General features: G+C 50.2%; 2 protein-coding genes across 2 annotated transcripts in view; both read right to left on the bottom strand.

The window, feature by feature from the left end:
• ZNF385C (zinc finger protein 385C) overlaps positions 1–4665 on the bottom strand; it is a 51304-nt gene extending 46639 nt beyond the window's left edge. Inside the window, exon 1 of the mRNA XM_081271340.1 lies at positions 4604–4665. The gene's annotated coding sequence lies outside the window, so the exon portion shown is untranslated. The remainder of the gene's footprint in view (positions 1–4603) is intronic.
• A 2303-nt stretch (positions 4666–6968) lies between these two features.
• On the bottom strand, positions 6969–23008 carry LOC308636192 (ATP-dependent RNA helicase DHX58-like). The gene is made up of 12 exons (XM_081271425.1): positions 22673–23008; positions 15533–15734; positions 15019–15209; positions 13827–13943; positions 13125–13251; positions 12808–12999; positions 11725–11978; positions 11040–11189; positions 10253–10414; positions 9177–9367; positions 7713–7809; positions 6969–7423 (listed from the first exon to the last, which is right to left on the bottom strand). Exons 1-12 carry the CDS (start codon positions 22838–22840, stop codon positions 7238–7240), a joined length of 2037 nt encoding a protein of 678 aa, XP_081127551.1. The 5' UTR covers positions 22841–23008; the 3' UTR covers positions 6969–7237.
• Between the last annotated feature and the right edge of the window lie 590 nt (positions 23009–23598).

The raw sequence follows: 23598 nt of genomic DNA, 5'->3' as shown, positions 1-23598 counted from the left end.
GGGCTGGCATCTGAGGTAGGGATGGGCAGAGCTGAGATCAGGGTGTGGGGAAATGAACTGGGGGTCCGAGGGAGGGCGACATGGACAGTGGGCGCAGGCTGCAGCTGGGCCTGGCCTCTTGCCTGGGCCTCTGGAGTAGGGAGAAGGGTCCGTGGAGTCAGGCCTCACCCCACCCAAGGAAACGTTAGTCAAATAAACAAACCAGCCAACACAGCAGGTCCTGTGCGAGAAGCACGCAGTGACTGGAGAGGCCAGCGGAGAAAGGGAGGCTGGGAGAGGGCAGGAGGCTGTTTAAACAGGCCCCCCTGGCCCAGGGCACTTGGCGGAAATGTTGGAACAGGGTGGGAGCTCACTGGTGGTTTGGAGCAGGAAGCTGGGGCCTGGGGTGGGTGGGTGGAGTTTGGCTGTTTCGAGGAAAAAGAAAAAAGTGTTGATTCAGCCCCACTTTGGTCAACGCCTCTTCTGAGGGAGACTCCCAGTCCCAACATCCTTCCATCAGCACAAGGTCAATCAGGTCAACTAGACAGACAAGGAATTCTCTGCTGGTCACTCTGAACGCTCAGCTCTGCTCCCAGGCCTATGACCGTGAGCCTTGTCTCTGAAGAACATTTCATTGTCTGAAGCCAGAGTCCCCAAGTTCTCAGCAGAGGAGCCAACATCTGCCCCTGCAGGGCAATCCCCTCCTGCCTGTTGCCGGAGGTGGAAGGGCCAGGAAGTGACAGCAGCCACCTTCTTCTGCAACCCAGAGACACCTGGCTATCCGGTTCCCCTGGGACTCCTCAAGCCAGCAAGGCGCTCCACCAAATGCAGATGCAGGCTCAGAGGCCGAGATGGGGAGTTAAAGATGGAAAGAACTAGAGACTGAATGTGAGAAAGTGTGTGTGAGAGAGACTGACAGAGAGACAGAAAGACGGAAAACATGTGAGAAAGAGAAAAAGCAAGGGGGAGAGAGAATAAGAGACACACACAGAAAAAGACAGGAAGAGGAGAGAAGAGACTGGAGAGGACAGGTAGAGGAGCCAGGACAGAAGGATGGACAAGGGGCAGGGACAGACACACAGACTGAGGCAGGAAGAGGCTCGCAAGAACAGACAGACAGAGAGCTTCGGGACCTGCAGGCGTTCCTGGGAGATTGGGGGAGCTCAAGTGCTGAAGAGCAGGCCTCGTGGGACTTGGGGGGAGTCCCAGGAGGGCGGAGCCGCCGCCTCCTGTCCCCAGCTGAATCACTGCAGGCGTCTGGCCCCCAGCCACCCTCAAGTAAGCCAACCCTTAGCCACTGGAGCTAGCGGGTCACCTGAGGTGAATGAAAAGTCACTGATAAGGGAGAGTCAGACTGTGCGGAGGGCCTGGGGGTCTGCACACTGTGTGTGACAAGGGAAAGTCGGAGATGGCACTTGAAGTGGTGTTTTGAGTAGGTGACTGTGAGTCAGTGTAGGTGGGCATGCGGGCCGAGGTGAGTGTGTATGCGTCTAGTAACACTGAGCATCTCACAGAGCTAATGAGGCCAAGGTGGCAGGTTGGTCCCCAAACAGCCCAATCAGAATCAATGAGTGAGCAGAGACGGCCACAAAAGAGGCAGCGTGAGTCTGTCTTCTGAACAGACGGCATGTCAGGTGCCACAGGGCACTGAACTCCAGTTGGGATCAACATGCCATTCGTTCCCGCCAGGGATGACCCCTGCTGCCCAGCCAGCTGGCCCCCACGCTCGTCTCTGTCCAAAGCCCAAGATCCAAACTCTCGGGAACCCACATTAAAAACGCACGGCCCTCCTCTGCCTGTGGGTGCAGTTCCTCTGGGAGGGCAGCAGGGATGGTGGTGTCCAGCCTGGTGTCCCCTGTCCTGTGTCCATCCCTCCTACTGCTGCAGCCCTCCTCGGCTCCCTCCTCACTCCTTGGGGCCAGTGAGGGCCGTCCCCTCGCCATCCTCTGGAGACAAGCCACTGCTCCGCCCCATCCTTTCCCACCCAAGCATCACAGGACATTTTTATAAATTGTCCCAATTTTGGGGTAGAGAATGAGGTCAGGAGGCCCAAGGGGGAACTGCTTGTTGGTGACAACTGACAATCTTCATTTCACCTTCAAACTCCTTCCTGGTCTAGGTGAGCTTGTCCCAAGCCCACTTTTAGAGGGGCACTACTATATTGGGGGTCAGGGAGAGCAGGGAGGGAATTAACTAAATGGCACTTGTGGTCCTAGACCGACCCCGTCATGCCACCTACAACATTTGCAGGGCCTGGGGCAAGAGAACCAATGTACCTTCCTAACAACCTGGAAGAACAAGTTCAAATTCAGATTTCTCTGCCACTTAGGAGTTATGCTCCAGAATGACACTGTGGTGTAAAGAGAGACAGCTCCTTTCTCCCTCTAGCCCCAGCCACTCCCTACCCGCTGCCAGGTCCCACTGCCAGGTCCTTTCTGTGCAGCCAGGGACTTCCATGCATGGACCAGACACCCAGCCTTGCGTCCTAGTGCCATTCACACCTGCAATCAGCCACCCTTTCATCTGTCCCTCAGGCCTACAGGTGCACTCTCTAGGGGCACGACCTGCCCTCAGGAGAACGGATTCAGAGAACAGTGGCTCAGACTGGGATCCAGCGAGAGCATCCCAGCAGAGCCCTCCCAAGCCGCAGGTCTGGAGAGCGGAGTCCTGAGACACATTCACCCCCTGGACCCTGGGGCCTCCTTACTGGAGTGGAGCCCTTGAAAGCGTCCAGCCTAGGGCATGGGCACCTCCTCCCTTCACCAGGTTTAAGGGTGCTACTGGACCCAGCCTTCTCTGGGCTCTGGCCAGGGACTGAAGCTGTCTTTCCATTGGAGGGCAGCTTGGACAATCCCCAGGCAGGACTTTCAGTCACTCGTATTATTTATCTTCCTGGAAAAATTTAGTGCGGCTTGATCCCAACTTTCGGATTTTTGGAGGCAGGGAGGGTGGGGAGGTAGTGCCAACTGGGCACTTTTTTCTCAAGTTGGGTCTCCAAGCCAGAGCTTGTTCCACTGAGGCGCGGCCCCAAGTGGGCTCCTGCTGCTTACTGGTCCCTGCCCTGGCCAGGGCCCTCTCCCCACCCTGGAGATAAAAGGCAACACAAACAGAGTGACTAAGCAAGGAGGTGAGGGGCCCTGGGTAGCCCAGACATGGCCAGAGATCCAGACACCAGCAGGGGGCAGGGGCTAGTGGGGGTGATGATGAAGGCCATCATTCTCCTCTGGCCAAACTTTAAAAAAAATGTCCACCCCACCCCACCCCACCCCCTGCAGATCGGCTTTGCTGTCCTACACATGAGGGGACACTTGTTGAGCCTCACCAGGCGCCAGGCACCTTGCTAAGCATTTTACATGCGTATTCTCCTTTAATCCCTGCAACCACCCTATGAGGTGGATTCTATTATTATCCCCATTTTACAGGTGAGGAAGCAAACTCAAAGGTTAAGTAACTTGCCCAAGGTCAAAGTAGGTAAAGGCAATAGGACTCAACTTTAATGAACCCTCCAACCTCTACTTTTTCCACTATAGCACACTACCTCTTAGTAGCAAGGGATTGACACCAAAGCAGAAAGGATGAAGGTCAGATAGGAGGAAGAACTTCCTAACAATGATGGTTTGTGTGGGAGGAGACAATAAATAGAGGAATCTAGATAGACATGGAAGCCCCTTTCTCCCAATTGTGACCTGTTTTTGTCCAAAGGCTGTGATGTTCTCTGGAGGGTCCCTGGAGTCCCACCTGGAACCACATACCAGCACTGCCTCTGCTCTGTTCTGCAATCCAGGACTCTCGGCTTCACCCCAACCCTTCATCAAGACCCAAAGTTTGCCTCTCCTTTGTGGCTCAGAGCTCTAAGTGTCACATCCAAGCTGTCAGCCTGGGATCTCCTCTTCCAGGAAGCTTTCTTTGAGGTCCTGGGAGGCAGGATCCTTTTCCAAAAGCCCAAATCTCAATAGTGGGGGTGCAGATGCACACCCTGTTTGCAATAAGGTCCCCATCTGTGATTGAGTCCACTGCCTGGCTCTGGTAGATGGCCACTTAGTCGTATCCCAGGCCAGGCTCTCTGGGTTCACCTCTCTCTCTCACACACACACATCTGTACGCAGATGTAAATAAATGATGCAGGTGTCCTGGGGCTCACAAGAAAACCGAGGCCCCAGCTCAGCTGTGCAGTGGCTCCTACCTCACTTACCCACAGAACAGACCCTGCCTGGTCACCCCGCACTCTCTACCGCAGGGGAAGAGGTTGAGCCTGGATGAGGCACCGGGCACCCTAGGTCAACAAGGTTGCTCACTCCGGAGCTCTACAGTCACCCCCTCCCCATAACCTGCTCTCTTCCAGAAAACTGGGGTGCCCAATGCCGAGTTCAGTCCTTTCTCAATCCCTCCGAGCCCCCCGCTGCATCAGGAGATCTAGCCGGGACCCTCAAACTTCCTCAGGGTTCACTAGCACCCAATAGATGCTCAGTGTCCGTGCACTAAGCCCAGACAGCGATGTCCTCACTTGTCCCTTGAGGTCCCCCAGGTTCGAGACGAGAGGACGGGGCAGGTGGAAGGAGCTGCCTTTTTCTACCGTGCTGCCCTCGAGGTCCTCGGCGTGGACCAGCCCGCGTCGCGGTCTTACCTGAGCCGCAGAGACGCAGCCCGCAGCGGCCACCTGCTCTCGCCTAGCTCAGAGCGCCGCGGCTTCGGGCCGGCAGGAGGGGGCGTGGCCAGGTTGGGGGCGTGGCGAGGAGGGTCGGCCCAGCCCCACCCCCGTCTCCGCGGGGTGGGGTGGGCAGCCACTTTCGGGTGGGGAGGAAGGGGGCGCGTCCGGGCCGCTGGGGAGGGCCAGGAGCTCTGGTTCTTCTGAGGACCGAGGGGCTGGGTCACATGGATCCTGAGGACCCCATGAAATCCCCGCTTCAGGCAGCGTCTTCCAGAGGCCCTGGAGCCCCGGCGACGCCCTATGAAGACCCCTTCCATGATGCAGCGAGACTGGACACTCTCCTTGCCTGAGTCTGCCCCATCTGAACTCTAGGAAGTTTTCCTACAGGGTGGGTGGGAGATGGGACACCTCCTCTAAAGGTAGGCTCCCCATCAGGGGTCAGCTGTATGGGGACTTAGGCCATTGAGAGGGCAATTAGGTGCCCAGATCATCTTTATCCTCACGCATCTCTGCCTCTGCAACACAACCCGCCCCCCCAACACCAGCGCAGGTCGCTCAGCTGTCACTGTTTAGCCCTGGAATGACAGGCGTCCGGACTTCGTGAGTCCAGCCACATTCAAGGCCACTGAGCTTAGCACCTCGCTGCCCCTGCCTCCCTCCCTCTGCCCCCCGTCGCTAATTTTATTGACCTGTAAAAGGCACGTTGCTGGCAGGGGATAATAACTCAAGGCACAGTGGGGAGCGGATGGGCAGAAGGGACCCAGGAGGCAGAGTTGGGACTGAAGGGAGGAAGGGGGGACTCCTGGAGAGGAAGAGGGGCCCGGGGAAAGAGAGGTACACTCTCTGGAGTGGATGGAGGCCCAAAAGACTGGGACTGAAATTTCAGTCCTCGATCAGAAAAAAAAAAAAAATGTTAGGAGAGGAAGAGTGCATTATTTTTCATCTGAGGCAAGACCAAGGAAAAAGCAGGAGGGAATCAGGTTAGATGGCAGGAAGGACCATCATCCTGCTGTCACATCTCTGCTCTAGTCTCCTCCCTTCCTCTGAAGGTGACTCCTGCCTGCTGGGCCTCTTACTACAGAAATAGCCCTTTCCCTGAAGAATCAACCTAGATCTTGCCTTTTTTTTTTTCTTATTATTAAAATGAGAACAAAAAAATTTAGGTCTTTGTAATTGCCCCCACCCCCATAATTACCTGAGCCCACCTCTTACATCCTGGATCTCTACCTTTCCCCAGTCAGGGGGAAGATGACCTGAGGGTTAAGGGAGGGAGGAGGGTATTAGGGTTGAATCTGTTAGGGGTTAGAGGAGGAGGAGGAAGGCCTCACCTACTTGATAGGCCTCGACTTGAGACTGTTTTGTCTCCCCTTCACCCAAAAGCTGGGGATCCAACTCAGGGCCTTGCATGTGCTAGGCAAGTGCTCCACCATTGACCTATACCCCCAGGCCCTTAAATTTAGATAATTGATGCTGTTCTGAATGAGTCTATATGATACCCATTAAAGGACTTTTTAACATTAAACATTACCAACAAGCAGATCAGTGTGTGTGGGGGGGGGGGTAGGAGGAAGCATTATAATGGGGAATGAGGACACTTTGAGGGTGATAGCTATGTTCAGTATTTTTTTTTTTTTTTTTTTTTTTTTTGGTAATGGGGTCCAACCCAGGGATGCTTTATCACTGAGCAACATGGCAAACTCTTAATTTTTTTGAGACAGGTTCTCATTCAGTTGCTGAGGCTGACCTCCAACTTGTGATCCTCTTATCTCAGTCTCCCAAGTCATCAGGATTACATCCAAGCACCACCATGCCCAGCTATGTTCCTATCTTGATTGTAGAGCAACATGTTAAAACAGAAAATCGCATATTCTAAATACATGCAGTTTGTTTCCTATCTATTATACCTTAACCAAGTTAATTTTAAAATCCACACATGGCTGGGAGCAGTGGTGCCCACCTGGATTCTTAGCAGCTTCAGATACTGAGGCAGGAGGATCATGAGTTCAAAGCCAGCCTCAGCAACTTAGTGAGGACCTAAGCAACTAAGCAAAACTCTGACTCTAAAACATAAAAAAGGGCTGGGGATGTGGCTTAGTAGTAAAGCACCCCTGGATTCAATCCATGGTACCAAAATAAAATACTACACATTTCTACCCATTTTTCCATTTTATTTTTAACTTTATGAGGAACCCCAAGAAAACAAATGGCTTTGGCAGGAAAGAAAAGTTATTCCTAGTACAGTATGGCAATTCTCCTGCCTCAATTTCCCCAACTCCATCCAGTGCAAATGTGTGAGAGTGTGGGGGGGGGGAGGAAGAGGGGGGGGAGAGAGAGACAGAGAGAGAGAGACAGAGAGACAGACACAGAAAGGGCGAGTATATGTGGGTCCATGGGCCTGGGGCTGAGCTGTGGCCTTCCAGTTGCTTCTTTATTGGATTTGAAGACAACAAGGGTGCCCAAGGGTTCTTTTGTAGCTGGTCAGCACAGTGCCTAGGGCTGGTGACTCAGGAAGGAGAGGCTTGGACCAAGGGTTTTCCCAGAGAAAGATGATGGCTGTTGTGGACTCTACTGCCCCCTGCAGTTTGAGTCAGACATTGCAGGATGAGGTAGTCATTCCAGGGAAAGATCAGACAGGCCCTGGGCACAGTCTTGCAGGATGTTGAAGTCAGCCACTGGGAAGGGCACTCGGGACCATTTTTTGGCCTGGATCCGCCCTCGGGGGGTCTCCAGCAGCATGCTGCGGATTCTGAGTGCTGGTAGATTCACGGACTTGTAGATCATCTGCAGACCCCAAACCTGGGGGTGGGACAGAGTGCAGGATCTGGTCTCTTGCCTCAGATTGGGCTCCTCTCCTCAAGGTAGAATTCTGTGTTAGTCCTGCCTCCCACTCGAGATTGGGAGTTAGCACCCTCATCAAAATGTGGGCTCCAGACCACCTTCCTCAGACTGGGAGCTTCTGGGGCAGGGCTGGCTCCCTCTTCCTAATGAAGGTTCCCTGGGGGCAGACCCTAGGCCTTCTCCCACATGAGGGCTTTTGCAGAAGGGCTCAGAGCTCTGGGGACTGGGACATGGCCCAGGCACTTACCTCACCACAGTTCCTGCAGCTAATGGTACCCCCTGGTCTCCAGTCCTTAAAGACTCTGTCAATGACGACGGGCTTCCGGGAGACATTATAGTAGATCCTGAAGGGGAATGGGAATGGCCACAGCCCTTATGGACCCACTCTACCCAGACCTCATGCCCTCTAGTTGGCTGAGCTTCTGCCTCGGTCTTGGACATGCCTATCCAGAGGCACAGAATTCCCAGGGCCAGGAAATCTGATCTTCAATAAGCTCTGCCTGTGTGGCCTCATGCCATTCCCCTCCACCCATGTTCAGGCCTCAGCATCCCCTACCTGGAAAATTTCAAAGTCTGACGGATCTCTTCCTTCAATCCTTATTCCCGAACCCACCGACCCCCAAGGAAATATCTTCCCTGACATTCCCTTGCTCAGAATCCATCCAACACTCCTCACTGCCTCCTGGATAAAGCCTGGACTGTCCAGGCCCACCTTCAACATCCATCCACCATGGGCTGGTCCATCTGCTTTTTGAACCTCATCACTCATGTTCCCTTCCACTCAGGTCAACTGGAATTATTCCCATCCTGTGTCCCATCAGCTCTGTCCCTCTGATCTTGCCACATTCAAATCCAACCCATTTGAAAGGCTACCTCCTCCAAAGAGGGAACCTGTGTGAAGATCCTTGGCAGAGTGTCCTGGCATACAGCAGGCACCTAATGAATGGATGGAGGCTGGGGCAAGGTTACCCCCTAGGAGACAAAGGATGTGGGATGACTCAGGGACAACTGAGCCTCTCCTTCCTTTTTTTCCTTCTTTTTGAGCTTGGATCTTGGTTGCCCAGGCTGGCCTTGAACTCTTGGGCTTAAGTGCTCCTCCTGCCTTAACCTCCAGAGGAGCTGAGACAACCGGTACACACCGCCATGCCTGAGAAGCCAGCTTCTCTTGTTGTCCTCAGAGTAGGTAGGGCCAGGGGGCCAGTTTGTGGACAGTCAACATGGGGCATGCATCCCAAACTCCAATTCTTGATCACAGTGGCCATGGAAGCTGGGCGAGTTGTTCAGTTTCTCTGGTCTCAATTTTCTCACTTGTAAAATGGGGTGAGGATAAACCTGTCTGACCAGAGTACTGTGAAAGCGCAAAACTAAGTAGGGAACAGTACAGCATGCCTGTAATCCTAGCTATAAGGGAGGTGGAGGCAGGAGGATTGCATGTTTGAGGCTAGCCTAAGCCATTTAGCAAGATCCTGCCTCAAAATTTTACAAAAATAAAAAGGTCTGGGAATGCATCTCATGGGGGTAAAGCACCCCTGGATTTGATCCCCATCACCACACATATATGCTAAAAAAAGAAAATGCAAAATCAGTACCAATTCAGTACTGATTAAAATGTTCTTTAACTCCTCAAGGCACTGTCTGGATAGAAGAGATTGGCAGTCCCCCATCCTACCTCCCTCCCTCCCTCCCTCCCATCCCCTTCCACAGGTCTTACGAGAAGTTGGGGTTCACATTGACGTGGTGGGTGCCCTCTACTTTCCGCAGGTCACTCCCATGGCCCACTGCCACCATACAGTTGATGCAGAGTAGTTGCACATGCTCCGCTGAAAACTGCCGCCTCTGACTCTCCTGTTGGGCGGCCCGGGCTGCTCGTTTGATCAGGGCTGCCTGCTGCAGATCCCGGATCTGGGAAGGGGATACCAGGGCATGGCTGGAGCCCATAAGACCTGACTCCAGGAATGCTCCAGGGGCCAAAGGACTCCTCAGATAATTTATACCCAGAAGGAACTTTCCTTAATCTTCCCAGGAGGTTTTGAAACCCTTTGAGAAAAATTTTATGGGGATGGGGGAAGAGTAGGTTTCATACTGAATCTCTGTCCCCTCTTTCTAGGATTTCATGCAAAGCTGTTTTTTTGTTTGTTTTGGTTTTGGGGTACCAGGGATTGAACTCGGGCACTCAACCCTGAGCCACATCCCTAGCCCTATTTAGTATCTTATTTAGAGACAGGGTCTCACTGCGTTGCTTGGCACTTAAGTTGCTGAGGCTGGCTTTGAACTCGTGATCTTCCTGCCTCAACCTCCTGAGCAGCTGGTATTACAGGCACGTGCCACCACTCCTGGCCAAAGCTGCTTCTTGAATCTGTCAGGGGGCATCATTAATAATTATGCTGGGACAACAGGCACAAAGCAGGACCACTCTGGACAAGGCTGGATGAGGGTGATTTTGCCTCTGGAGAGCTGACACAGTCCCGATTCTGGGCTTGTCTTGCACATGTGCCTTCTCTTCCCCTACCCCGCCTGGTTCCAGAAGGACTCAGATATAGAAAGTGTCTAGTGGTAAGGGTAAATGAAAAGCCTCAGACATGGCCCTTTGGAGACAAGCACTGCCTTCCTAAGCAGCCCTGCCCCGACCCCTATCTTTTTCTAAAGGATCCAAACCTCCCCCTGGTGAGCAAGGCTAGCTGCCAAGGGAAAGGAACACACGGGGAGCGTGAGTGGGTACACAGACCTGCCAGGTGGAGGTTTGGATGGTTCAGAAACAGCCTGTCCCTCCCCAGACAGCCCACAGACCTTGGCCTGGTACTCGGCCTGGTCCATCCTCTGCACAGCTGCCACTGCCTGCTCCATCAGAGCCTCCAGCGCCTCATTGGTCAGCTCCCTCCGCAGTTCCCGACTGCCCTCTGTGGCCACAAATGAGTACAAGCTCTGACCAGCCCGGGCACGGCCCCTTGCCTGGGGAGGAGGAAGATGAGGAAGAAATCGGGAGGAGGAAGATGAGGAGGGGGGAGGAGGAAGATGGGGAGGAGGGGAGGAGGAAGATGGGGAGGAGGGGAGGAGGAAGATGGGGAGGAGGGGAGGAGGAAGATGGGGAGGAGGAAGATGGGGAGGAGGGGAGGAGGAAGATGGGGAGGAGGGGAGGAGGAAGATGGGGAGGAGGGGAGGAGGAAGATGGGGAGGAGGGGAGGAGGAAGATGGGGAGGAGGAAGATGAGGAGGAGGAGAGGAGGAAGAGGGGGAAGAGGGGGAGGAGGGGAGGAGGGGGAGGAGGGAGAGGAGGGGGAGGAGGGGGAGGAGGGGGAGAAGGGGGAGGAGGAAAATGGGGAGGAGGGGGAGGAGGAAAATGGGGAGGAGGAGGAGGAGGGTGAGCAGGGGGAGGAGGAGGATGAGGAGGAGGGGGAGGAGGAGGATGAGGAGAAGGGGGAGGAGGAGGAGGAGGAGGAGGGGGAGGAAGATGACGGGGAGGAGGGGGAGGAAGATGATGGGGAGGAGGGAGAGGAAGATGATGGGAAGGAGGGGGAGGAGGGGGAGGAAGATGAGGGGCTCCTCTGAGGGCTGTGGAGGGGGAGGGCTTTGAGCACCTGGACCATGGAGATTTCATTGGTGAGGAGCCCATAACGCACAACCACATTGCAGTGGGCTATGTCCAATCCCTCCTCAGCCACGCTTGTGGCTACCAGAAGGTTCAGAGAGCCAAGTCGGAACTTCCGGATCACTTCTTGCTGGTCCCTCTGTGGGAAGGAGGACAAAGACTAGTGGGGTTAGGCCCTGCTACCTGCCAGAGCAGCCTCTCCGGGTACAGCCTCTCCGGGTACAGCCCTTTCACTATCTTGTTCTATTTCCCTAGGAATCTAGAGACCCACCTCTATCCCAATGCCCCAGGATCCTGCCTACCTTTCCAGATAACCATCCAATCTCTATCTCCCCTAAGAACCCCTAAAGGTCCCTGTTCTTCTACCCCAGAACTCCAGGCACTGTTTTCCCACAAGAAACCCCCAGATTCCCGTTCCCCTGCCCTAAGGAACTACATCACCTACCTGTTTCCCCATATGCCCCTAAACCCCTCTCCCTGCCCCAGGGACTGCCACATTGGGGGTACCTTCAGTGCCAGGGATCTCAGTGTTGGCTGCAGCTCTCTGCCTGGAGATATTCGAGATCCCTTTCCCTGACGGTCACCCTGCCCCCGTTATTCTGTGCTGAAGACCCTGCCCCACTTCTCCCCTAGGGAACCCTTGCAGCCCCAGCATCATTCTCCACAGCCCCCACCTGGGTCATGTGGGTGGTCTGGCTGCTGTTCCCAGCTCCAATCAGCAGCTGAGCCCTGATGTCCACTGACTGCAGGCCCGGCTGCTGCTGGAGCCAGAGCAGGAGGGAGTGAGCACTCTGGCGGGTTCGGGTAAAGATGATGCCACGGGGGTTGTCAGGGCTCCCGAACTGCTTCAGCAGAATCTGTTCGAGCATCTCTAGTTTTGGGTTCTTAGGGCCGTGAGTTGCCAATCGGGTCAGCATATCCTTGTGACCTGCAGAAAACCCCAAAACAGGGACACAGGGCTCAAGTCTGGGAAGAAGGGGATTGGGGAAGGGGGGATAGGGGAAGAGAGGGTTGGGGAGCTGGGGAAGGGAGGGTTGGGGAACTGGGGAAGGAGGGACTGAGGAACTGGGGAAGGGGGGAGTGAGGAAAATGGGGAAGGGGGGAGTGAGGAACTGGGGAAGGGGGGAGTGAGGAACTGGGGAAGGGGGGAGTGAGGAACTGGGGAAGGGGGGAGTGAGGAACTGGGGAAGGGGGGACTGGGGAAGGGGGTGCCCACAGAGATAGGACTGCAGAGCACAGGGGGGCTACAGGGAAGGACACTTGTTCCTACACATTGCATACTTAAAGGTGGCTGTCAGGCCCAACTCTCGAGACCAGTCCTTTGCTCACAGATCTCTGGCCAGCAGCCCTCCTAAACTCAGCTACAGAGTTGGTGGCTGGAGCCCCACCATGGAGGTTTTCAAGATGACCTCTGCTACCCAGATTGATTTGACCTTGGGTTTCTCGACTCCAGACTGTGCTGAGGCTTCCAACCTTAAATTTCACTCTGATGCTATGGTTTGCTTTCTCAGCCTAAAGGAAACACACACCCCAGAATTTCGGGTCCACTCCCAACTAACTGGTTCTTAAAATGTCTCAAAATATTAATTAAAAAAAACTATGTAAATTCTCATAAATGAGGAAATAGACCTGTCCTATCCATGGCCTTGGATTTTGGTTCGAAAAGAAGGGCCCCCAGCACCTTTCCAGCCCGTGTTGGCACCTGGGCCCTGGCAGGTCTCTGACCCCTGGTCCAGTTTTGAATCTCCATGCCTCACCATCGAACAGTGCCAGCAGCAAGCGCTCAGCACGCAGGATCTGGGTTTTGGTGGCACGTTCCCTGTGGTAGAAATCCTGCAGAGAGGTCAGGGCGTCCACTGCGCGGACAGTGTCATGGATGAGCAGTGCGTCGTTGTAGCGCCGCAGGTGAAGGGCATACACGCGTCGCTGCTGGAGCCCCGCCTCGGCAGCTGGGGAGAAGCGGTGCAAGGGCGGGCGCAGGGTCAGGGCTGCGGCTAAGCTCCGTCCCAAGCCCCCCACCCCCCCAGCCGGCCAATTGAGTAACATAGCCCTTCCCTCCAGCTGCGGGTCTCACCAGACTTGCTCAGCTCCACCACCTGCTGCTCATACATCTGCGTTCCAAAGTCCCGGCTCAACTCTGGCATCTCCAGGTAGTTGTGGATTTGATCCATGAGTTTCTTTAGCAAATCCCTAAATGGGTCCTGGCAAGAGGAGTGAGTGAGTGAAGGGACCCCCTTACACACTGGATGGGCACCCACTAGGGGATCCCCCTGGATTTCATCTGAGGGGTGAGCGCTCCAGCGTCGGGGGCGGGGCTAGAGTGTGGAGCCCTGGCTGGGGGCTGGGACCAGGTTTCTGGATCCAGCTCCTGCTCTTTTACCTACTACGTACCCTTGTCCCCTGGTCTGGGCACAGTGATGCCTAGTCCTCGTCCAGCCCTATCATAGCAGACCCAGACAGTGTCTCTAATGAAAGAAAGAACTTGATACAACCTCATCACAAAGTGTTCCAGCTTCACAGCTTGCAGAGCAACCCACAGCATGCGTAGGGCTTTGATGATGGCCCCAGTGCCATCTGAGCCAATCCAAACAGTCGGCTGCTCGCACCTCTGTGGCCATGGGCTGTATATGCCTCATTGCACAGAAAGGATAAGTGGAGGTTCATAAGAGACCTGAAGTCCCAGAGCTAGTGAGGGTCTAGTCAATAATGCTCAAACCCAGGTTCCCTAACAGCACACATGACCCTATGCCCACTTGGTGCCCCTCCCCCCACATACCTGCCTGCGCCTGTGGCAGAGGTCGTACTGCTTGCATGTCTTTGGACTGTGCTCTTGCAGCTGGGAGTGGTATTTCTCAGGTGACATGATGCGCCATGTATCCAAGTTAGCACAGAGCTGGGGGCAACAGAGAAGGCTTCACTGGAAAAGGGAAGGTTCTATGGGGGCAGTGAGCCGAACTTTTGAGGCAGGATGGGTCCCAGCTGAAGATAGGAGAGCCTGAAGCAGGGTCATGGGGAGTTTCATTCTTCAACATGTGATTCACTTCCACAAATGTTTTGCTTGCCCTCTCTGCATTGCTAATATTCTAGGCACTGGGGACAGAAAGGAACTTAGGCTGGGATGGGAGAGATGGTTAATAAACAGTCAAAAGAATACTAAAATAAGAGTGTGTCAGTATTAATGAGCTCAGAAGAGACTAAAGCTGGATGATGTGATAGAGAGCATGGGGATGACCAAGGAAAACTATGAAGAAGGACATTAAAGTGTCCAGTGGCCAGGCATGGTGGCACACACCTGTAATCCTAGCTACCTGGAAGGCTGAGGCAGAAGAGTCACTAGTTTGGGGCCAGCCTCAGTAATTTAACAAGACTCTGTCTCAAAATAAAAAGAAAATAGGGCTGGGGATATAGCTCAGTTGGTAGAGTGCTTGCCTCACATGCACAAGGTCCTAGGTTCGATCCCCAGCACCACCAAAAAATAAATAAATAAATGAAAAGGGCTGTGATTCAGTGGCAGAGTGCCCCAGAGGTCAACTCCAGGACAGGGTGGGGGTGAGGTATAGGTGTGGGGGAAGTTGCTGGGTGAATCAGAAGAAATCAGGTGGGGTCAGTTTAAGGAGATCACCATTCCTGGCAAAAAAGGATGGTTAAGTGCAGATGTCTGGAGATGAGACCGAATACAACATGTTCAAGATACAGAAGAAAAAAAAAGTCAGTGTAGCTGTAGATTGCATGCAGGGGACAGCATGGGAACTGAGGTTGGAGAGGCAGGGGCTAGATCTGCACAGGGGACTTTCTAAGTGAGCTTAATCTAAATGTCATAAGAAGTCATTAGAGGCTGGACCTTGGGTGAGGAAGTTGGCCTGGACCCCACCACAGAGAGCCTGGGAGAGCTGCTGGGCATGGGGTACAGGCAGGCAGGAGGTCCTTGGTGGGTATGATGGTGGGAGGGCCACAGGGGTCAAGCTGACCTGTAGGATGTGGTCAATGGCTCCGCTAAGCTTGGAGGCCCCACCAGTGCCTGGGGAGGCTGTGAGACCCAGCACCTGGGGTAGGGGCCGTGCCCTCTGCAGCTTATGCTGTAGGTACCGGCTGAGGATGTTGTTGTAGATGGTATCCTTGTGTGTGTGGTGACACTCATCCACCACAATCAAGGAGAAGGCTGAGGGCACAAGAGGGAAAGCTGGGACTTAGGTTTGCACAACCTTTCCTACAATAAGCTTTGTTTCATGAAGCTCCCCCACCCATCTGAGAACTCCTTCCCTTCACAACATGCAGCCAATTTACCTCCCAATTTACAGATTAGTAAACCAAGGCTCAGCTGGGGAAAGGAACGTGCCCAAGATCCTGCAACGCAGCCAGGTCTGTTTCCACTAGTATAGGTGGGGTTTGGCGAATGCGAACTTACACCCCCCTAAAAAAACTCCCGGTATCTGACTCAAGAACAGCTCAGGTGTATGCCCTTTCCCATGCCCACAGTCTTACCTGTGAGTTCCACGTGCTCCTCCTCCTCAGGGCTGGTCAGTGCAATCTGTAGCAGCTCAGCTGTACAGATGACCAGGTCATAGCTTCGGGCCATGTGGCCAAAGCCAGCTCGTGGCCCCATGTCCCCACTCAGGGTTGTCATGGTCCAGCGTCCATCTAGCATGCGACTGAACTCCTCAGCATGCTGGGTTACCAGATGCACCTGGGTGTGGGGGAGAAAGAGAGAGAAAGGTGGATCAGCAGCCTGGGGAGTGGGTGAGAGGAAAGGTAACCCTCATTCTACCACGCGGCCTGCGCAGTGGTTTCATTAATGAGGTTCTGGCATTAAGTTACTTAGAAGAGATCAAAATAAAACACACAAACCAGTTACCTTATTTTACATTGCTAGGTCCGAGACGGCTCGCCTCCCTGGTTCCTGCCTCCAGCCGCCCAGCAGGGCAGCGAGGATTACTCTGGGCTAGCAGGAGAGAGAGAGAGCGAACACGCCTGGGAGCAGCCTTTTATTTGGGGGAACAAGAGATTCAGGGGAGAATTCCATCCAATGAAGGTTGAGGGGGGGCTGTACTCCAAGGTCAGGGTCAGTGATTGGGTCTCCAGGGTCAGTGGTCAGGCACACCCCCACACGGATGGGCTCTCTCATCAGGAAAGGGTCGGGATAACTCCGACACAGCCAGAGTGCCTCAGGCCCTTAACGGGAGTCACCCAATCACGTGTCAGAATGGCTCCCCACATATTCCCCCTTTCTATTTTTTTTTTTTTTTAATTTTTTTAATCTTTATTTTTTAGTTTTCGGCGGGCACAACATCTTTGTTTTGTATGTGGTGCTGAGAATCGAACCCGGGCCGCACGCATGCCAGGCGAGCGCGCTACCACTTGAGCCACATCCCCAGCCCCCCCCCTTTCTATTCTTAACAATGAGGCGGCGGTTCACTCTCTGGAGTCCCCGGATTCTTGATTGGAAGACTCGCCATCCTATAGTTACAATACAAAAGAGAATTAACAGCAAAGAGAATAATCCAATAATGTACCAAGCGGAGTGTTTAAGAATATTTCCAGGGTTGAATCCATTTAATTCCTTCAATATTTGGTTAGCCAAAGAAGAAGGATCTGAAAAATCAGCTCTATTATTTTGAATGTCTTGGATATGGTGATGTAGTTCCAGAATATCCAAGCTATTATTACTATTTTGCCAAATACCTAATAAATGGTTTTTAACCTTCTCCCAATCCCAGAGAGAAGCATTGTACTTGGCAGCTGTAACACATACATACTTATAATTAGCATGGCATTTAAGCCTTTCTTTAAATTTTAAGGCTGAAAGTTCATTACCAATGTTTATAACAGTCGCCTCTAAGGCGTTTAATTTAGTTTCAATCCTTTCATCAATATTTACTTGATTACGCAGAGCCTTGGAAGTATTTTGAGCTAAATTATTAAGAAATTTTGCATGCTGAATATTCTGAGACAATGTCAGAGATGCAGAGACAGTTGAGGCAATAAATGAGACCAGTGCCAAGACACCAACAATTATGACTCCAATAGCACGTTTAGGTCTTGTTAGCTGGGCATGAATTTGTTGCAAAACTTGTAAACCAGCATCAGCATACCATGGCGCTGAAATATTAACAGGTAATAAAACAAAAGAGGGCTGATGAAGTATCAGCACTCCTTTTCTTCCATTATACCTAGAAATACAATTGGTTAGGTTGCACTTATTACAAGTAACAATATATCTGTCATCTATCCATCTAACTTTTACATTTCCAATAATTAAAACATAAGGAGATTGGACACAGGCTCTTAGGCCATAGCAAGATCCCTCTTTACAGTTCTTGCCGACAAACTTTGGTAAAGGTTTATCTGTAAAATGTAAATACTCTGAGGCAGCAATTAAACGCCAAATATCTTTTTGAATACCTCCTTCACTATAAGTCAAAATATTACTAACAAATCCTGCAGGTGTCATAGCAGAATTTCTTCGTAATTGTCTCTTATCAATTTTTGGAGACCAGTCTAAAATATACCCACTAGCTTTAGACACCTTATGTTGTACAGGAAAGGTATTTACACAATCCATCCATTTAGGAAAGGTGCCAATTTCAATTATAGAACTATTTGGACAGTGGGGTACCGGTGGAGGTTTTGCAGAAATGACTGGCTTGTTATGGGAAAGTCCCATCTTAATTACTGATCTAGTATTAGGTTTTAAGTCCCCATAAATAGAATTATTTGTCAGTCTAGGTTTACCAATTGCTGTCTTTTCTTCAAATGATACTTTCAGACAGCCAGCATGTTTATCATGTGACCAACATAAAGGCAATTGGGCACTGTAGCCAGAATAATTAAATCTAGTCACATGATTGGGAGTAATATGAGTATCAGTAAATCCTCCCATCATGAATGAGTCATTAGTAAATACTGGAATAGATTCTCCAGTCCACACAGCTGGGTGTACCAGGGGTGGATCTGGGAAATATGTCCAATAAGTGTCTACTTGATTCCCTTTTACCTGACAGCCCAGTAGGGCAATTACTGTTGCTACCATCAAGACTGGGGTCCTGTTCTTTCCTAGGCGTCGAAGTATTTGGGAGGCCTGGGTTGTCAGCTTCTTCACATCTTTCCACGAAATCAGCTTCTCGGCTGGTTCAATCTGGTCTTTCTTTATCTTTTTCCGATATTTCCTCCTTCTGGGTAGTGGCTCCTCCGGGTTGATCCTCAGTTGCTTGAGTCTGGGTTCTATTTCCTCCATGTCTGATAGCACGTTCAGGCACCCAAATAGGACGGAAAGCACCTTCTGGAAAAATACAAGCATGCCCTCGGCCCCATGATATTACCGGATCCGGCCCCTTCCACTGACCAGTCTGTAAATCTTTCCACAGAACTCTGCCTAAGGGGCCTGTTACTGAGGGAGACATTTGCCTCTCAGCAGCTGTGTGACCTTCTGTGTCACAGTTTAAAAAATTTAAAACAAACAAGGCATGATTAAGGCTATTTTGGGGAGTCACAATCTTTTTTTTTTTTTTTTTTTTAAAGAGAGAGTGAGAGAGGAGAGAGAGAGAGAGAGAGAGAGAGAGAGAGAGAGAGAATTTTTTTAATATTTATTTTTTAGTTCTCGGCGGACACAACATCTTTGTTGGTATGTGGTGCTGAGGATCGAACCCGGGCCGCATGCATGCCAGGCGAGCGCGCTACCGCTTGAGCCACATCCCCAGCCCAAGGGGAGTCACAATCTTATCCCCCCTTTTTAATTTTTGTAATTGAAGCTTAATAGATAAATGAGCTCGTTCTACAATGGCTTGACCTTGGGGGTTATAAGGAATTCCTGTTTTATGATTAATTTTAAAGTCTTGGCAAAATTGTTGAAAAGAAGAGCTTACATAAGCTGGAGCATTATCTGTTTTAATCTGCATAGGACACCCTAAAACGGAAAAGGCTGCTAAGCAATGAGAAATTACATGTTGAGTATTTTCCTTAGTACGTGCTGTTGCAAAAATAAATCTAGAATAAGTGTCCACTATGACATGCACATAACATTGCTTACCAAATTGAGGAATATGAGTTACATCCATTTGTCATATCTGATTTGGTTTTAATCCACGGGGATTTACCCCTGATGGCAGAGATGGAGTGTGAATAACACACTTAGGACATTGGCTTACAATCTGACGAGCTTGTTCTCTGGTAATACTAAATTTTTTACGTAAGCTAGAAGCATTTTGATGATGTAAGGAATGGGAAGCTAGTGCACAGTCATACGAAGACATCTGTTGACAAAAAGCTACTAATTTATCAATTTTGTCATTACCTGCAATTAGAGGTCCAGGGAGGTTAGTATGGGCTCGGATGTGTCCAATAAAACATGGGTACTTCCTCATTAGCACTGTCTTTTGTAAATTATGAAATAATTCAAATAACTCCTGTGATGAAGTAAACCCAATAACTGAGGTTTCAATATTTTTGGTAACTCCGACTGCATATAAGCTGTCAGAATAGATATTAATAGGCTCATTTGAAAAATAATCTAAGGCACAAATCAGAGCTTGGAGCTCTGCCCTTTGAGCAGAAGTATAAGAAGTTTGTATTACCTCTGTGTGAACACGGCTGAAGAAACCTGCCTTACCAGAGTTGGAACCATCTGTGAACACTGATAAAGCTTCCTCTATTGGATGAGAACGTACAATCTTTGGAAAAATAAGTGATGTTAATGATGCAAATTGTACAATCTTATCACGAGGATAATGGCTATCTATCTGGCCAGGAAAATCTGCAAAAGCTATCTGCCATGAACTAGAAGTTTGAAAAAGCCAATTAGTCTGTTGAACAGAAAATGGAATAATTATGATATCAGGCTCAGATCCAATTAATTGTAAAATCCTAGTCCTACCCTTAATTACTAATTGAGCTATAGAATCATGAAAAGGAATTAATGTTTTTTGAGGGGAGTGAGATAAGTAAATCCATTCAATAACTCCTAATCTTTGCCATATGGCTCCTGTTGGGGTATGCTCAGTTGGAAATATTAATAAATACATTATTTCTTTAGGATCTATTCTAGTAAGCTGTGCATTTTTAATTGCAATTTCCACTTTCCTTAAGGCTGCCTTGGCCTCCAAAGTTAGTTGACGTGGAGAGGTTGGAGAAGGATTTCCTTGTAATATCTGAAATAAAGGACTTAACTCAGAAGTAGTTAACTTTAAGGATGGTCTTAGCCAGTTAATATCTCCTAATAGTTTTTGAAAATCATTAAGGGTACGTAACTCCTTAATTCTTATCTGAAGATTTTGAGGACGGATTGTACTCCCTTGAATTATCTGACCTAGATATTGCAAAGGAGATACCTTTTGAATTTTTTGAGGAGCTATACATAAACCCATTGTTGTAAGTGAAGTCTCTAACTGAGTAAAAATTTCTGAAAGTACTTCTGGATTAGCATGAGCCAGTAATATATCATCCATAAAATGAATAATATAGGCATCAGGGAAGCTATTTCTAATGGGATCTATTGCCTGGTCAACATATTTTTGGCACAGTGTAGGGCTATTACGCATTCCCTGAAGAAGCACCTTCCAGCAGTATCTTTTAACAGGTTCCTTAAAATTAATTGCTGGGACAGTGAAAGCAAATCTTTCACAATCTTCAGGATGTAACCTTATAGAGAAAAAACAGTCTTTTAAATCTATTACCATTAAGGTATAATCTAAAGGAATGGCTGTGGGGGAGGGAAGCCCTGGCTGTAATGATCCCATAGGCTGAATTGCCTGATTTATCGCCCTTAAATCTTGTAGCAATCTCCAATTTCCTGACTTTTTCTTAATAACAAAAATAGGTGTATTCCAAGGACTGAGTGTTGGTTCAATATGACCAGCCTGAAGTTGTTCCTCAACTAATCTATGAATTATTTTAAGCTTTTCCCCTGAGATGGGCCACTGAGAAATCCATATAGGCTCTTCTGTGAGCCACGTGATTTTTTCAGCTGTCTTAGGGATCGGGGAAGTACTCAGGGCCCCTAGTAAAAATTTTGGTCTGGAGTATTTACTAATCCTTGTCGTGGAGACTGGCTTGTAAACAGATATTCTTCCTGAAAGGTCTCCCTATCATCTCCAGGAAAATACCTCTGATTAATTTCCTCAACTGATCTTACAGAATTTGGAGTAACTAATAACAGTCTCATTTTGGCTAATATATCTCTTTTAAAAGCCTTGAAAATCATTAGGGGTTTGTACGGAAACTGTGGTTCCGCTCCGGTAAAATTAAAGATGGCGGCCCCCATGGTTGGCATGGAAACTGTTTGTTTTGCTCCGGTAAATCTAAAGATGGCGGCCCCCATGGTTGGCGCGATGATGTCACACTGTGCGACCTTCCCTGGAATTCCCGGGCTCCCGCCAGGAGGAAATGCCTGCGGCGGTGAGAAAGCGGGCTGATCCGCGCCATTTGAATCCTCCCCATGGGGCTGCGACCTTAAGTTCACATTTCTAACCTTGGTCCCTAGTGCTTTTGTTTTTAAACTAAAGGAAATTAACTTAGCCTCAGGCTGATTTTCCATTTGAATAGACCTAACAGCTCTTTGAATGCCTTTTAAAAGGTCTTCAGGGGGTCGCGAACTCTGGCCCGTATATTTAAAAAGACCAACTTTTTTTCTTTCTAATTTCTCCCAAGTAAGTAAATTTGGAGACTCTTGGTCACAAAACCAAGGACAATATTCACCTACAATCTTTAAGAATTGTAATAACTGAGTTTTCTTTATCTGTTTTCCTTTCTGATTAATTATACTGTCTAAAATAGTCAGATACATTTCCTTATCCGAACAAGTAGAATTTCCCATTTTAAGTAATTTAACGTCTCTTTCCTTCAATATCTCCAGGTACTTTTGTGACCCAAATGTCACTTCTTCCTTTTCTTTATCTTTATTCTTTATCTTCCTTATTTCCTCTTTATTTCTTTATTCCTTATTTTCTCTTTATTTTTATTCTTTTCCTTATCTTCCTTTTTATTCTTTCCCTTAATCTTTTTAGCGCGCGCTCCCACTCAATCTAACTAATTCAGAATGCCCCCCTCTTGGGCGCCAATTCTACCACGCGGCCTGCGCAGTGGTTTCATTAATGAGGTTCTGGCATTAAGTTAGTTAGAAGAGATCAAAATAAAACACACAGACAGTACCTTATTTTACATTGCTAGGTCCGAGACGGCTCGCCTCCCTGGTTCCAGCCTCCAGCGGCCCAGCAGGGCAGCGAGGATTACTCTGGGCTAGCAGGAGAGAGAGAGAGCGAACACGCCTGGGAGCAGCCTTTTATTTGGGGGAACAAGAGATTCAGGGGAGAATTCCATCCAATGAAGGTTGAGGGGGGCTGTACTCCAAGGTCAGGGTCAGTGATTGGGTCTCCAGGGTCAGTGGTCAGGCACACCCCCACACGGATGGGCTCTCTCATCAGGAAAGGGTCGGGATAACTCCGACACAGCCAGAGTGCCTCAGGCCCTTAACGAGAGTCACCCAATCACGTGTCAGAATGGCTCCCCACACCTCATGACATGGCTGGGTCCTGGACGAGGGTGAAAAAAACAGGTGAGTTTAGGGGCCACAGCAGCTCTGGAGAGGACCACAAATTGCCTGAGACCCCACTGCAGGGAGGGTGGATCACTTACCCTGTTGACTAGCACCACAACCTTGGCTCCATCCACAGTCTCTAGATGCCTCTTGGCCACATAAGCAGCTGCCCGGGTCTTCCCGGAGCCAGTGGGCAGCCATATGATGATGTTCTTGCCCTCCAGAGCGGGCTTGATCACCTCCCACTGGTAAGGTCGCAGCTCCATTCTGTAATGGAATGGTGCTCAGATTCCCTGGCTCCCAACCTCACAGGACTCTATTCCATTTGTGGAAGGTGGAGCAAGGTACCCTCAGGACCCACCTAGAAGCTGCTCTGGCCAAGAGGGGAAAGGCCAGAGTAACACAGCCTACCCGGGATCCCAGCCCAGCCTGGTTCTCTGGGCAGCCCTGGAAAGCCCCTTTCAGAATCAGAGAAACTGAAATTGAAACTGAGGGGAGGAGCCAGACCATTTGAAGCCCAGCCCAATCCCTACCTCGGGGGAAAGAATTCGGTGCACCTGGGGCAGAGATAGAAAAGTTACTGACAGCTGAGCAACGAAGCCCATGCCTATAATCCCAGCAACTCTGGAGGCTAAGGCAGGAGGATCTCGAGTTCAAAGCCAGCCTCAGCAATTTATTGAGGTTCTAAGCAACTTAGCCAGACGGTTTTAAAATAAAAAGGGTTGGGGGTGCTGGGGTTGTGGCTCAGTGGTAGAGCACTTGCCTGGCATGTGTAAGGCACTTGGATTGATTCTCAGCACCACACAAAAATAAATGTGTTGTGTCCTACTACCAAAAAAAAAGGGGGGGGGGCTGGGAATGTGGCTTAGTGATTAAGCGCCTTTGTGTTCAATCCCTGGTACCCCCCGCCAAAAAAATGTTACTAACAGGAAGGCGTTTTCATTGCTCCTGTGACTTTTTTTTTAACTTTTTTTTTTTTTTTGGAGAGAGAGAGAAGTTTTTAATATTTATTTTTTAGTTTTCG

The sequence above is a fragment of the Spermophilus citellus genome, assembly GCF_964194105.1.
Source record: "Spermophilus citellus genome assembly, chromosome: 17".
In the NCBI taxonomy this organism is placed as follows: Eukaryota; Metazoa; Chordata; class Mammalia; order Rodentia; family Sciuridae; genus Spermophilus; species Spermophilus citellus.
This window is presented reverse-complemented; position numbering and strand designations above follow the sequence as displayed.

Excerpts from the sequence above, each read along its gene's own strand:
- LOC308636192 (XM_081271425.1), bottom strand. The coding sequence starts at position 22,840 with ATGGAGCTGCGACCTTACCAGTGGGAGGTGATCAAGCCCGCTCTGGAG. Across the intron at positions 11,190-11,724 it reads AGACCACCCACATGACCCAG|AGGGACCAGCAAGAAGTGAT; the intron begins GTGGGGGCTGTG and ends TCCTTCCCACAG. Across the intron at positions 10,415-11,039 it reads ATGAAATCTCCATGGTCCAG|GCAAGGGGCCGTGCCCGGGC; the intron begins GTGCTCAAAGCC and ends CCTCCTCCCCAG.